Source organism: Phalacrocorax aristotelis, chromosome 4 (genome assembly GCF_949628215.1).
Source record: "Phalacrocorax aristotelis chromosome 4, bGulAri2.1, whole genome shotgun sequence".
Taxonomy (NCBI): domain Eukaryota; kingdom Metazoa; phylum Chordata; class Aves; order Suliformes; family Phalacrocoracidae; genus Phalacrocorax; species Phalacrocorax aristotelis.
In genome coordinates this window covers 79,815,232-79,830,283 of record NC_134279.1, presented here as the reverse complement: position 1 = coordinate 79,830,283, position 15,052 = coordinate 79,815,232, and the positions used below count along the sequence as shown (strand labels likewise).

Here is a 15,052-nt window from a genome sequence, read left to right as displayed (position 1 = left end):
TATCTATAGCTAATATCTATGGCTATTTTTGTGTTATATAAAGGATGATAGAGAAGAAACAGAATGTCCATTTACATGGCTTCACAAAAGTCATTTGCTAGATTTTACATTCTAAACGTGTTCTTTCCCTAATACAATTTTTATTATTCAATATGAGCTAGACTGCAGTTAGTTATCTAAATTAGTAGACATAATGGCTACATTTGGCTTCGATCATTTGGTATAAATACGTCCTGTGTTTGTTCCAGGTTGTAGAGGTTTTAAATGTACTCTGCTGATAGCTCAGACAGCTTGCAGACTTTTTAAAAGTTAGTGAATCACACTTTGTAAAGGAAGTTTTACATTCTTTGTTGTGCAATTGGAGAAGAGAATATGAAGAGTATTATTTTCATGCTGTCGGAAAATGTGCTGCAGCTCTGCATGTGTAGAGTCGGTACACAGCCATGCCATGAGCCTTCCTGGGTCTTGAAAATGCAACAACCGTATATACCATGTCTACTGGAAAGTATTTATGCCCAAGGGAAAGAGGAAAATGTTCACGAAAGAAGGTGTCTAATCTTACTGCCTTTCATTTTGTTTAATCTAGTTATGCCACGTTTTGCCGAACAAGTTGAGGTTGCCATCGAAGCTTTGAGTGCGAATGTCCCACAGCCATTTGAAGAGAATGAGTTCATTGATGCCTCCCGCTTGGTCTATGATGGAGTTCGTGACATCAGGAAAGCTGTTCTGATGATAAGGGTATGTAAGGAACCTGGGAAATAAAAGTTGGGACTTACAGGAAAGTATCACATTGGGTAAGAGGAATATAAAAGCTTCTTGGAGTCAATGTTGTTTCATAATAAGCCAGAAAAGCTTGACATTGAAACAAGCAGGAAACAAAAGTACGTGCAGCAAAAAAGAATTTGTAAGTAAAGAGATGGGGGCATTTTAGGGGATGAACCACAATTAATTTGTTAATCACCTAGGAGAAGATTTGATCACAACTGCCAATAGATTCAAACTTCATTACCATTTCCATAGTAATAAGATTAATTTTTTTAAGATCTTCAAAGTTTGTGTAGAATTTTGGGTTTGGTTGGGTTTTTTTCCCCCTAATGTATGTGTGCTTCCTAGGATACGAGGTAAGTCTGGTTAAGATCTAAATGAATAAATAAATTATCTTGCTGCTCCAGTGAGCCTCTGCAGGGATGTTTTTGAGTGTTTACCGAGGTAAAGAATGTGTCATTTCAGCATTGACTAACCAGTTGATTCAATTTGCTTAGGCATCTTTTAAAAAAACAACCAAATCAATTATAAAAAACCATAGAACAACATAATTATTGTTAGAGTAGATGCATGACTTGCTTTTCAGTGTAGTCTACTGTCAAAGATTTAAAAAGAAAAAAAAAAAACAACACAAAGAAACAACAACAAACCAAACCTGGTTTGGACATCTCTTAGCAATTGAAACTCTCATTTGAAACCCAAATTGCTTTGAATCTGCCTCAGTGAAAGCCATGTACAAATCAAGCTACAGTGAAAATTGCAGAGAAAAATTATGAAGCAAATAACAGTGCTAAAACAACAACTCATTCCTTTGAGCAAACAGGTAACATACACTTGTGGTTGTGACTATAGCATGGCACTGATGTGAGACTCCAGGCAGTTGGAGCGCTCCAGAATAGCTTCATTTTAGTCGTCTGTCACTATGTATGAACATTTACACAAAAAGCTTTTGACAGGCTTAATTTTGTAACTGTGAAACAAACTCCGTTCCTTACCCAGTGCTAATCTCAGGTAGCCTGAATTGTAGCCATGATTGATGATGGGGGCAAACCCACCCTGTTTTCTGCATTTGCAGCGTTGGGTGTTTGCAACACTTCTGGACTGGGATTGAGGTGAAAGATCTACATAGTAAAGGATCTCTGTTTTGCCTTTGTTTATCCAGTTCCTTAGTCAATAACAGCAGTTTCCAAACTTCTCTTAGGACAAGATCCCATTTCTAAGCACATTTTCATCTTTTACAGTCTCTCATGAGTCATCTTAAATTTCTTCCTGAGACACAACCGTCAGGTGGGATCTGCTATAGACCCACGCTTTCCCATCGCCTATGCAGAGTTCTGGCTTCCAGCAGCCCCCCGTACACCAGAGCTGTCCCAGAGAGGTTGTCATGAGGCTGTCCACGCTGGGCGAGATGTTTCTGCTAAGCACAAAGCACCGTTTTAAATTCTGGAGGCACATTCACTTATTTCGTTGCTGTCTTACCGTTATATTAACCTCTAGCTTGGAAAGCTGAGCAGCGTGCAGGCTTAGCAGGCTCCATAGAAACATCCCAGGTTGCTTTTGCAATTGTATCGCTACTACTTTCTGCTCCTCATGTGATATGAATTAAGGAATTCTGTTTACCCAGATTAGGAAGATGTATTTATGCATTCAGACAATTTACTTATTTATGGAGCTAAATGTGGTGCTCCTTACCCAGGAAGAGAACTAAAGTGCATAAATGGACTCATTAGCCTTGTGAGTTAACTGGGAAAATCCACATACATAACTTACATACGCCACAGTTTGCTGAATCAGAGCCTTATTTTCTGTAGAAAACAAAATTAGTTTCAGTTTGAGACACTCTTTAGCATTCCCATCCGGACGTCTCACACTGAAATAGAATGCATAATTAAAGGGAGAGCATTAAGCTATAAAGGACAGTCTTTAGATTATTTTTATCTAATAATCTATTAAATCTCATGCACACCTTTAATTCAGGCTGTAAAACTTCTTGCAGAATTATATTAAAAAAATACCGAACCTTGAAACCTTTTTAGAGCATCTGACACAAACAACAATTTTCAGGCAGTAATTGTTCATGTGCATACCACGAAAGATTGAATTTATCTGAGATGATTCCCTCATTCCATGGCGGAAATAAAGCCACTTTTTAAATTAATTTTTGTTGCTATTATTACTTTTAGTAAGCTGAAGGAAAGGGGTATAATCTCTGTTCTTCTCTTTTCCCTTGAGAAAGGGAGAATTTATTGTTCCTTTGGAGGAGAAAGGAGACTCATTTTTACATTGGGGACTATTATTATGATCTATACAGAAGAAAAAAACCTCTTTCACAACTTAAGAAGTAGTAGAAATAAATTTAGGAGTATAATTATAGAACCTAAAAATAAGATAGAAAATAATAACTTAGTTCTAACATCTTTTATATTACTGCGTTGGGATCAAATTACACTTTGGTTTTTTTCATAGCTACATATGAAATTCCCTCAGTTATAAGACAGAAACAGTCTCTACCGTTAGGAAGAATCACAGTGACCTTTTCTCATTCTTGTATATCTCTGAGGCCAGTCTTCTCTTTTCACACACAGCCTTTGCTATTGGCAGCCTCGCCATCAGTTGCTTCTACGTTAGCACTAGCGTTACATTTGCTTGGATCAGGAGTGCACTTTTGGAGCCAATCTCCAGTTGTTCTCTCTTGCCGTGTTTTAGCTGATGTTACAGAGTAGTCTGAGAGCATCTAAACTTGATTCTTTGGGGTGATCCTGAAAGATGTGCTCTAGGAGTGTCTTAAATGCCCTTCTATCATTACAGGACTTTCAGTCCATGGGAGAAGACTAGAGCAAGCCTGAATAAATATGAAATGAGGGTAGTGCAAATGTGGGGCCCTTAGCACCAACTCTTTGGATGTATGAAGGATCTTCTACTCTTCCACACTTGTCAGTGTAGGCTTGGCCATGATCACCTATGGGGTAGCCACTGTGGTGAAATCCCAGATCCTCTGGAAAACTAGACTTGGTGCAGAATCCCATCCGCTTTTAAAATAGCCTATCTCTAAAGGGTACTATGGGGTTCGCTGTCTACATTGACTGCCTGTTGCTTCTCAGGCTGAATTTAAAGTATTAGATTTTACTGTAAATCATTAAACTCCTGAAGGCCTGCTGTGAGAGAGGTTCTCTGTCTTTGCTCACTCAGGCTGCAACTGCCTTTGTACAAAAACAAATGTACAGAATAGCATGGAGTTGAATAGAAAAGCATATTATAAAGGCTTCTTTTCTTTCTCCTTGTCTTTTAGAATGAGAGGGTATTTTCATGGTAAAAAATAGAGAAATATCTTTTCAGTCAGTCCATCTTTCCTCTCATCACCAGGCTAGCTTGACCTGGTGTTTCCAGTGCTGAAATTCTTACAACTGCATCTCACAATTTTTAAGTGCATACAGCACTACAGCACCGTGGGGTTTCTATCTTCATTGAGTATATCCGAATTGGTGAAATATTAAACAAATAGCATTTATAAACCTGCCTATATATGCCATTTTATGACTTATACCTGCATAATTCACATTTTTATACTGCAGCTACAAAGATAAAACAAAATTATATTGATGGAGGATATTTTATTTACAGCAAGGTCTTCAGTCTAGCAGAGAGATTTAAAAAAAAAAAAAAAGAAGATTCCAATGACTGGAAGCTGAAAGTCCAAATTCATATTAGAAATAAAGCATGCATCTTAAAAGAGAAAGTATATACTTACTGGGCGATTTATCTGGGATTGTGCAAGATTCTTCTCCAGTGGGAGAATTCATCTGAATTAGATGAATAAAGTGAAGAATATGCTCTATGTGTAGAAGAGATACTGTATTTGGAAAAAAAAAAATTAGCCCTGGGAAGTCTTACGGCCTGTGCTATAGAACAGGCAGGCTAAAAATTATTAAAATGGTCCATTTTTCTGTTGAAGCCAATGAGTTGCTAAAATCTATTAGTTACGAAAGTTAGTCTAGCTCTTCCTGCTACCAGTGGTTGTCAGAGTTTCGTTTGGACGCTGTCTCCAATCTCAAATGCGTGTTTCCTACATCTGTTTGACGATGGGTTCAGGTGTCTACAAGACTGATTCAGTCCTTCTGGCTTCCAACTCAGATAAGTTAAGTTCCAGACTTTGTTGTCTTGGAAACTGGGTTTTAAATACCAAGATCCTGTTAGTTGTGCACAAAAAATTAGAGTTGTTATGGTGTGTTTAGAAGGCCCTGCAAAAGGTAAAATCTTTATGTTAAGGTACTTCAAGATAATATTTCTTTTTTATACCTTTATTTCCAAACAAATAGGAGAGCCCATTATATGTGGGCTGTACCTCCAAGAGATCAGATAACACAAAGCAGTGGTGCAAGAGTGAAAAGCACGCAACCTGTTTGAAATGGCAGCATACAGATAATAGTTAGCTACTAGTCTTCATCTTAATGTAAAATGTCACTATTTTTGGAAGAACGTGAGGGTGCTAAATTCTCCACACTTGAAAACCTTAAGTAAGTGATTCTGAAAGTTACTTTTGAGTTAGATCTTACTTGTGCAGAGGGGAAATACTGAGATTTCTTGCACTTGTAGTATATTATTAAAGTTGCGTTAACTTGTCCTTTTGCTTTACACTACATTTTCTCCAAGTTCAACATCTATACCCATTAAGTTTCAATCTTTTAAAGACCACGAGTTTTAAGATTATGAATGTCCAGCAGTAACAGCAATATGTTTTTTCTGATTGTTTCTTTAAGAATAAAGCCCTGAAATGTAGAATTTTCAGAATATTTTAGCTTATTAAGAGGCATCCTCATGTCCTTACTGGTTACAGTGTTGAGATGTAATTTTGAATATTATGCCCTTACTTTATTGCAACTCTGACTATGGAAGCCTGGGAAAGGGCTGCCCGTGGTCTTTTATAGACTTATTTATAAAAGTGGAGACAGAAGAAACTAAGAAGAGTATACTTGTGGGGGGAAGTGGGAGGGTACTGGTTTTACAATGGCCAGTGCAACTGGCTAGTTGAATGGACTTGGAGGATGGGGAAGAGCCAGCTGGTTTATGAAGAAGGGGTTGGAACGTTCCACCCTGTTCCTGTTCTTCACGGTAAGGGCTAGGCAGGTGAAAAGCTGAGCCCTATGGTAGGAAATACTCTCCTTTGCTCCCAGAGTTTCCCTTAGTAGCTGGTTTGTTTATGGCAGATTTTAAAGTCACTTCCTACCCTCAGGCAACTAAGCAGAGAGAATAAAGTGATTAAAGGCAATTGGAAAGCAAGACCATTGGACATTATAGGGATGGGTACCAAACTTTCTTTTTTTTCCTGTGGCAGTAGAGAAAAGGCAAATTCATTTTCTCACCTAAACTCCATCTCCTGTCTATCCTGTTATATACACTCTTTTTTGTACATGCATCTCTTCAGAGATGCAGCCTGCGTTTCATTACCATTCTGTCATACTTGGTTATTTCTTCCTCTAGTGCTCAGCATCAAAACACATATTTAATTCATACTTTTTAAGCCAAATGAAGATGGCTGTGTTTTACTCTCCCCATCGTGTGCACTTCACCATGTAGCTAGCACAGCAGCTGATTTTCCGTTACAAACAGTGATGTGCACTTCATGTTGGAAACCAGGCTGCAATATAAATATCGCCAAAAGGCTCCTCTACATTATGTTAGAAGGTTTGGACCAGTTCCTAGTGACTGAGCATCTTCAAGACAGCTGTAATGACAACTGGCAATGATTAGTACCTCTGCTAGCAAACTTGACGTTGCTTCCAAGCGTGAAATGCCAGCATGGATTACTTCTTCTGTAATCGTTGGTCCTCTAGGTTAATACTGAGGCATATAGGTATCCAGTAAGGTGAGGATTTCTCTGCGCAGTTACTGGGATCTTCTTTTTCTTTTACCACTGTCATGTATTGTACCTAAAGGAGTCACTCATGGCCAGATTGTTGTACTAGATGCTATTCAAGCACAAAATGGAATATAATCTTCCTTCTAAAGATTATTTCTGGTTTTGCACCATCTATATTAAATATAGTACAAAACAGTGATTTAAAGTAGGCTGTCTCTCCATATGTACATAAGGAAATCTTTTGGCTTTTACTTTTTTGCTAGAAGTTGAAAAACCCAAATGGATCCATCAGTTATCTTTTGTTTTTTCTCCTTCCAACATTTTAAACAACCTGAAGCCAGCTTATACGTGACTAGATTCAATCAATCTACCCAGAGACCCTCACACCATTCGTAGCACTAGCAATGGAGATAACGTGGTTTCAGTTTAGGGGATGAGGCAAATTCCAAAGCTCTGTATCTGAAGAGAACCATGTGAACAAACAGGATAAAGCAGATCATAAAGTTTATATTTGTTTCAAAACTAGGTGACATAATTTATGTTTTCTTTCAAGTGGGAAATCTCTTATTTGCTTTAGTAATTTTTTCTTCCAGGATGTTAGTTACTTTCCCCCAGGTATTTACTTTCTCTTTGGACAATTACACAGAGATTTCAGTAATACAATAGTATTAGCGTCCATTTATATACGAAATAACATTATTTTGAAATTCTGCATTCCAGTTGTTAGTGTTTCCAAAGGACATTTGTTCCTGGAACTGCATTCGTCATGTTAACAGAGTTAAGAAAAGTTGCAGCAAGGTAATGATAAATGCCATTTGTAAAGAAATCTAGAGTTGAAACAACTTAATTTTTAAGACAATTCAATTTCAGTTCTTGACTGCTTGGGCAGACAAGTTAATTTAAAAGGAAAGAGAAACAGCATTTCCTGGGCAGGTAGTTGATGAAATAAGAGCTTACTGTACATGGGACTTTGTCTGTATCCTTTATAAGCTTGCCATCTCCTCTCTTTTGCTTCCTCTCCCTGACGCTCTCTCTAGACCCCTGAAGAACTAGAGGATGATTCGGACTTTGAGCAGGAAGATTATGACGTTCGCAGCCGAACAAGTGTTCAGACTGAAGATGACCAGCTTATTGCTGGCCAGAGTGCAAGGGTGAGTATAAAACCCATGTACTACATTAAGTGTCTGTAAAGCTACAAATAAAAAGCTATTGTTCGGAAAGCAAATGCAGTGGTTTCAAATCTTCAGGGTCACGTAAGAAAGGATGAGAGTAAGTCAACCTAGGAGCTTAAAGTTTTTTCATGTTTCACCTATTTGAAAAGCACTGACTGTATTGAATGATCTTCCTTAGGCTTATGTGATGCCTTGTATCAGACATTTGTCCCAGCTAGTGCTGTAGAAGGCGGCCTTGCAGGTTTGGAATGTGCTAAAACCGTGGGAGTAGTCAGCAAATTAAAGAAAAAAAAAAAATTTCCCATCAGGGCACCATGTGCTGTATCCAGAGAAATCATATATTAGTCATGTTTCCTAGTGTGCAAACCTGTCAAGAAGATCTGTTTAAGCTACGGAGTAGTCCCTGTAATTTAATTGTAATTGAAGACATTTGTTACTGAGTCAATGTAATTTTACCAGGGTAATTACATCATGATAAACTCGAGTCATTGTGATTTGCGACCTCAGCTCATGCATAGGGATTGCAAATTAAGCTGATGAGTGCTTCAGGGGTCACAGGTGCTGGAGAAGTGGAGTTTGTTAACACTCAGGATTATGCCACCCTCTGATGAATGTTTACCTTTCACTAAATAGGCTGCTCAGCTCAGATTATAAAAAAAAAAATCAGAATATAATTTTGGGGACAAGTGACATCATGAAAATATATTTGCCTGGAAAGAGAGTTTAAAAAAAAAAAAACCCTGAATATTTTCCAGCAGAGAACCAGTGGGGAACTGGGAATGGCCTGAATGCTTTTCATGGCTCTTTTGCAAAGTCTGCAGTTTCTTCTGGTAAGTGCTAGAAGTGAAGCAGTGGACTAAATGAGAAGCATCTTCCCCAGACACACTCACACACTGTCGCAAAAGCTGGTAACTGAAACAGTGACTTCTTACCTTGAATGCTGGAAAAAGATTTGTAGGGCTGAGAACCTGAAGACCAAAAGGCAATGATGCTTTGAAAGAGCAATTCAGGGGACCAGGAAAGAGGCGTTTTCAAGCTGCTCTAGGAAGACCCATGGCATGTTAGGGCTTGACTCAAACATTTTACACCCTGAAGAGAAACAGTAGAGTAATTCAAACCTAAATGAAGCTTGCTTAGGGGTATGGGAGGAATGTGAGCCAATGACACAGTGGAATGGTCAGAGGTCTCTTTTTGTCTTAATTTCCCTGCATATTGAATACAGATGGTAAATAAACCATCATAAAAGCAGGGTTTCTATCACTACATCCCAAGGACATAACTATCTCGATATCACCTAGATGAAGAGCAGGTGGATGGTAGGTCCTGTCCCAGGGAGGTGGGCGGCCAGGAACTAGCATTGCAAACCATGCGGTCAGGAGAACAGCAGAATGATACCTAGATACCTGACCCTGAGAATGACGACAGAACTATGTTCTGGAGGCAGTTGACTATCTTTGGGGGATTTTTATATTTTAAAGAGCATAAATTCCTGTTTGATATATTCAAAGAATTGACTATTAAAGTCGCAGGTACAAAAGTGTTGAGATACAATGCAGTTATTTCAAAGTCTTTTTTTTTTTTTTCCTGTTACATCTAGGATTGGGTAGCATATCATCCTTTCTTGATCTGAAAGCCAAGTAAAGACTGCAGTAATATTTTTACTAAGAATCTAGTTCACCTAGGGACTTAGGAGTCTTCAATTCTATTACATTTATTGTGGTTATTATCACTGCTGCACTTAAAACCTTCTGCTTTGATCAGCTACACACTGTGTAAACATAATATATTATAAAGACAGTCCCATTTCTGAATAACGTAGAAAGCAACATGTCACAAGAAGCAACAAATGACAAAAACTTAAAATGGAAACATGGTGAGCAGAAGCCGCCCAGTCCACAGTCTTGAGTGACTCATTGAAATGAGTCTGCTAAGCAGAGTTGTATCTTATTTGAACCTTTTCTGCAGAGAAGCTTCATTTTTTTTTGTGGAGAGTAATGGATTTGTTTAATATGCTTACTCCATAAAGCTATTAGTATTTCAGTAGAAAGACTTGTGCTGGTCCTCAATAGATATAAGACTTGAATATATGAGCTGCATTTGCTATAGGATATAGCTTCTTCGAAAACACATCAGGAGCTGGAATAGAAATGTTAAAACACTGTATACTGGTTTAAAGGGTGTGCAGGTGAAGCTGCCCACAGAAAGAAACCACATGCAAGACATACAGATTGGCTTTCCAAATTTCACTACTGTTATCACATTCTCTTAATTTCAGTTAATTCATCTGTTCTAGTGTGTTATGTGTATTTTATGTATTTATTTATTTATTAGCTTGACTTACACTGCATTTTTCTGTGGAAAGACTAATATGCTTACATTTGAAACTGCTGAGTTACATTGATAAGGCCTAATTAAAACTCGTGTTCAATTTTAATTTAACTTGCAAATTTCTCCTTTTCTGATCTACCGGTTATAACCTTTTTTAATTTCAGTTTTGGAAAAGGTCAATTATGAATTTTTAAAAGCCAAGAGCAGTTTAAGAATATGTAGAGAAAGACTTCAGCTGATTGAAAGTGACATAAACAAGAAAAAATGTAATGACACTTAAATATGTGTCACTCCCCATTAAATGCATGTGGTCTTCAGAACCCCTAAAGCCAAATAGTAGCTCAACTTGGCAATGATTATTGGAAGTGTCCATCTGATCTTCAAAAGTAATTATTCATCATTTTGTAGGGTTTTCTTTGTTTCATTTTTTTGGGGGGGTGGGGGGGTTGGGGGGGCAGGGAACTTTCTGCTTTGTTGGTAACGTCAAGGCAGATTAGTAGCAACCTGTGTAGTCCCTTTTGCATATCTTCCAAGAGCCAATTAGAGCACTAAATGTATTGAAAAGTACATTCTTTATAATTCACTTCAAATGTATTACTTGCATGTCATGGCTTATTTTAGTGTTGCTTGAGCAGAAAACCTCTATTTCTGACAGAGATTGAGACTGGCAGAGATACCGGCAGTTCAGTCTGCCTTTTCCCATAGATGTCATTCTTTTTGTCCTTCCTAAAAGTTAAGATTTAACAGGGATTTTCTTTAATCTTCCTGTATCAACTGGTGAACAATCTGTGTATCATGGCATCACATATATAATTTTTAAATTCTTGGAGGTATAAGAAGAACTATAAACATCCTGTGAAATTGTTTTTGCCTGTCCTAACAGAAATCAAATGTCTACTGGATTTTGCTTGGCATCTTCAACTCCCATAAAAAGAAACTAGGAGTTGGGCATACCATTTAGACGACTGGAAATGTACTGTTCCTATGTTCCTCTTACCATGCCCACCTTCTCCCATTTTTTTCTCCAGGCTATCATGGCTCAGCTTCCCCAGGAGGAGAAGGCTAAGATTGCTGAGCAGGTAGAGATATTCCACCAAGAAAAGAGCAAACTGGATGCAGAGGTGGCCAAGTGGGATGACAGTGGTAATGACATCATTGTGTTGGCAAAGCAGATGTGCATGATTATGATGGAAATGACAGACTTTACTAGGTAAGGACAAAATAACCTGTGCTGAGGACTTCTTCAGACACCACACATCTTTCTTTTTTGGTGCCATTTATAGCCTATTGAGATGATGTGCTGTGTTTTGGGGGATGCAAAGCCAGGTAACCCACATCCTACGTAACGGGATGGGTTGTACAGTTCTCTACACACGACTGCTCTGGTTATTTCTCCAAATGAGATTAATCACATGAAGTTTTAGTCCTATTTGTGAATCTGTTTTATCTGCGGATCATCTTGATTTTCGGCAGCAAAGATAGTCTGTGACCTTACAGACACTCAAGTGACATTTCGTTTAGTACCCATCTAAATGCATGCGCCTCTCTGAACTTTCAACATTTCAACACAATTTGTGTCAATCAAAAATAATGGTAAAACTATTTATATCATTTTGAACAGTGAACTTCTTTCCAAAAAAATCCCAAATGAAATTAAACTGTTCTGATCTAATACTTTATTGGAGCCTGTCAGTAATGGGTTTTACTTGCTTGTATTTCTTTTTTTCTGTTGATGTCTTGTTCTTTTCTAATAACAAAGCATCAAAAGGCCATTCATTAATGATACCATATCAACAGACTTATTTTGTTTAAATGTAGTCATATTGTTAATCACACAAGGAAGAACATTTTACAAGATTCTTTGAATTACAGATCACCATAATAAATTAAAGGTTTTTCAGTGTTTATTTTTAATGGGAGTTCAAAAGTTGAAATGGTATTTATCAAATTGTGATTAGACAAAGCCAGACCAAAAATCTTCATGTTTTTCTTCAGAATTAAAATAAAAGACATCCATTTATTCATCTCACGGAGATCCTTAAAGGGATCTCTTAATCTCCAGATGATCACATGCCTTGTGTCTGGAGACTTCAACCCATTTCAGAAGAGACAGTCAAAGAACTCGACTACTTGCACTTGCATAATTACTTAATTGGTAATAGGCAACAGCAAACATTTTTATCCATTTTAGATTTAATTACGCATATAGAAAGTTTGCTTACTTTAATAGATTACTACTATACTTCTTTCCAAGTAATTATTCTCTCAGCTGATTTGTTTTTCTCTCAGTTTGTCCTTTTACAACTATTCTTTCTGCAGTAAACTCACCACTCCTGTATACCTCATGACAGTGTAGAACCTCCTCTGAAGGGTTATCACCCTTAGATTTTATCACCCTTAGTTTAGAGGAATCTTAATTACTTTTGTGTTTGTATTGTCTTTGGGTCTCTGATCCTTCCGCGCAAACCAGAGTGTAAAACTGCCCAAACAGTACCATCATTTCAAGGAAGGAAGAAATCATGTTCTAAAGCAACAGCCCAGAACATGAACTGTTCCTGCAACCTCCCAGACAACCTTTGATATATTGAACATCAAATTGAAAATTTTGTAATTACATTTTTTACCATCAAAAGAACAGAACTAATATGAGAATGAGAGAAAACTACTGTCACATTTGAAGTAAAATTAAAAAAAAATCAAAGTGCACCTTTGTTTACATCAGATTCAATAAAAACTTTTTTAATATATTCCATTAAAACAGAACAAAGCCTTTCACACCTTTTTGGTTGTCTGTAACCTCAGCAGTGTTAAAATAGAATAATGTTTCAAATGTGTGGACTTCGTGACAGTCAGATGTGCTGATGTAGTTAATGTAGAAACACATGAGGTCACTACGAAGGATTTTTGCTACAGTTTAAGTTCAACAGAAGTGGGATACTTGTTGCATTTCAATATCTGTTTAAGGTGGAAATGAAAGTATGGAAAAAAGATGAAAATGGAAATATATTTCAGTATGCTATTCTTGGCATTATAGGTAAAAAAATGCAAAAATAACACCATGCTGTGCTTAGAGAAAATGCTTTCAGTTTTAGTTTAAACAACCTAAGTTTGATCGTATTATGATTTGCCATCAGTCTTGTCTTAACACTAGTGAAATAGAAATAGACTATTATTTCTCTACATAGTATTCAAAAAAATAAAGGAAAATCAGCTCACTTCCAACTGAGCCATTCTCAGGAGCAGCAGCAAATTTATTATTACAAACAGGATTAAAGTTTTGAGTCTGAAGCAAACTTAGAAAAGTCTGAAGTGACTTTTTGCTTTTTGTCTTTTGTTGGTAACTTTAATGACTAAAATCAGAGTTTTGTGCATCATCTTAAAAGTATAGTGAAAGATCAGTCTTAAAGCTAATTACACATGTTTTAAATGTCATGTTTTAAGTGTAACGTTTAAGTGTAACATAAGGATTATGGTTCACATATCTTTGTTTTCTGACAAAAATCTACTAAAAAAGATTTTCTAAAATGTGTCATTCTTGCCTTAGGCATGACAGGCTTAACATTTAGTACTGGCTTGGGAATAACATAGTTTTGAAATATTTGTGTATTCCAGAAAGAATGCTGTCTTAATGAACACTTAAAAATGCATATACTATTAAGTATCACTCATGTGCTTGAAGGCACCATCAGACTGAATTGCTAGTGAGGTATTTTGTAAGAGAGAGGAAGTATAGCAGACTGATTTCTTAATCAAGCTATACTATAAAGTAGTTAAAAGGTGAAAATGTAATAAATTAAGAAGTCATCCATGTTACTATTTTAAAATCGAACACTAAACAGGGTCACTAAAACCGTTGCCTTTCATGATTTATTTAGATTGTGCATAATTGTATTGTATTTCACAGAGGCAAAGGCCCTCTGAAGAATACATCAGATGTCATTAATGCGGCCAAGAAGATTGCAGAGGCAGGATCGAGGATGGACAAATTGGCGCGGGCGGTAGCTGATCAGGTAACAAAGAAAACGGGCAGAAACATAATGTAACCTCTATCAATGAGTTGCCTTTTGCAGGAAAAGGTTATCCTGGCAGAAGATGACTTGTTGAAAGTCACTGCCCGGATACTGATCTACCCATTGAATATATGTTGTTTCTTCTATACCAATCAGCTTGGTTTTTGTAGTACAGGAAAGTCATAAATAAATGAGTCTCTCTAAACCTCAGAAATGCCTGAATTGTTCCACAGCCTCACTTCCAGACCCAGGTGATTGTATTACAATTAGACTGATATATTTGCTGTCATGAGGGCAGCAGAGACTTGGATGGTCTGTTACCCTTGCCATATGTCTAGGAATCCTTGTATTCTCTTCACCTCATTCTTCCAGCAATTTCCCTTGATATGGCACTTTCTCAAGATTCCCCGACTCCCTTTCTTCTGCTTTGCATCAGGTTATTGTACTTTCACCTTACAGCCCCCTGCTCCGTATTCTAGTGTCTGTGTCCTCAGTCACATTAGCAAATTCATATCACAACTGGAAAGACGAACTTGCTATATTCAGCCCCTTTCTTTCCGACTGGATTATCTGGAGAGCAAGAGGAAACATCATATTAAAAGTCAAGGCAAATTTCAAATACAGGTTCTAGGTAGCTAATTTTAGATTTAGGCAAATTAAATTTTACTATTTTTTTCCCTTGTAAACTTCCTATAGTTTGTTTCCTTTCATTGTCACTGGGAGAAATTTTGCTGGAAGTGGGAACTGATAACTTCCTTGCCTCTAGTCTTTCTCTTCAAAATAAAGATTTCTTCTTCTTCAAGTAAGCATGTAATAGTGTGTAACACATCCCGCTGGGGAATATGGGCCAGAGTGGCAAGAAATCTGAAGCTGCCCATTTTCCTATAACCTCAGAAATTTTGGGTTTAGAATTTCTTCAT

At 37.3% G+C, this 15,052-nt stretch overlaps 1 protein-coding gene across 2 annotated transcripts in view; it reads left to right on the top strand.

Moving 5' to 3' along the window:
- Positions 1-15,052, top strand: part of CTNNA2 (catenin alpha 2) — a 530,531-nt gene that overhangs the window by 481,877 nt on the left and 33,602 nt on the right. For both annotated transcript variants that reach the window (XM_075092184.1, XM_075092185.1), the window contains exons 13-16: positions 587-738; positions 7,660-7,773; positions 11,151-11,332; positions 14,027-14,132. In XM_075092184.1, coding sequence (XP_074948285.1) covers positions 587-738; positions 7,660-7,773; positions 11,151-11,332; positions 14,027-14,132 — 554 coding nt within the window. The remainder of the gene's footprint in view (positions 1-586; positions 739-7,659; positions 7,774-11,150; positions 11,333-14,026; positions 14,133-15,052) is intronic.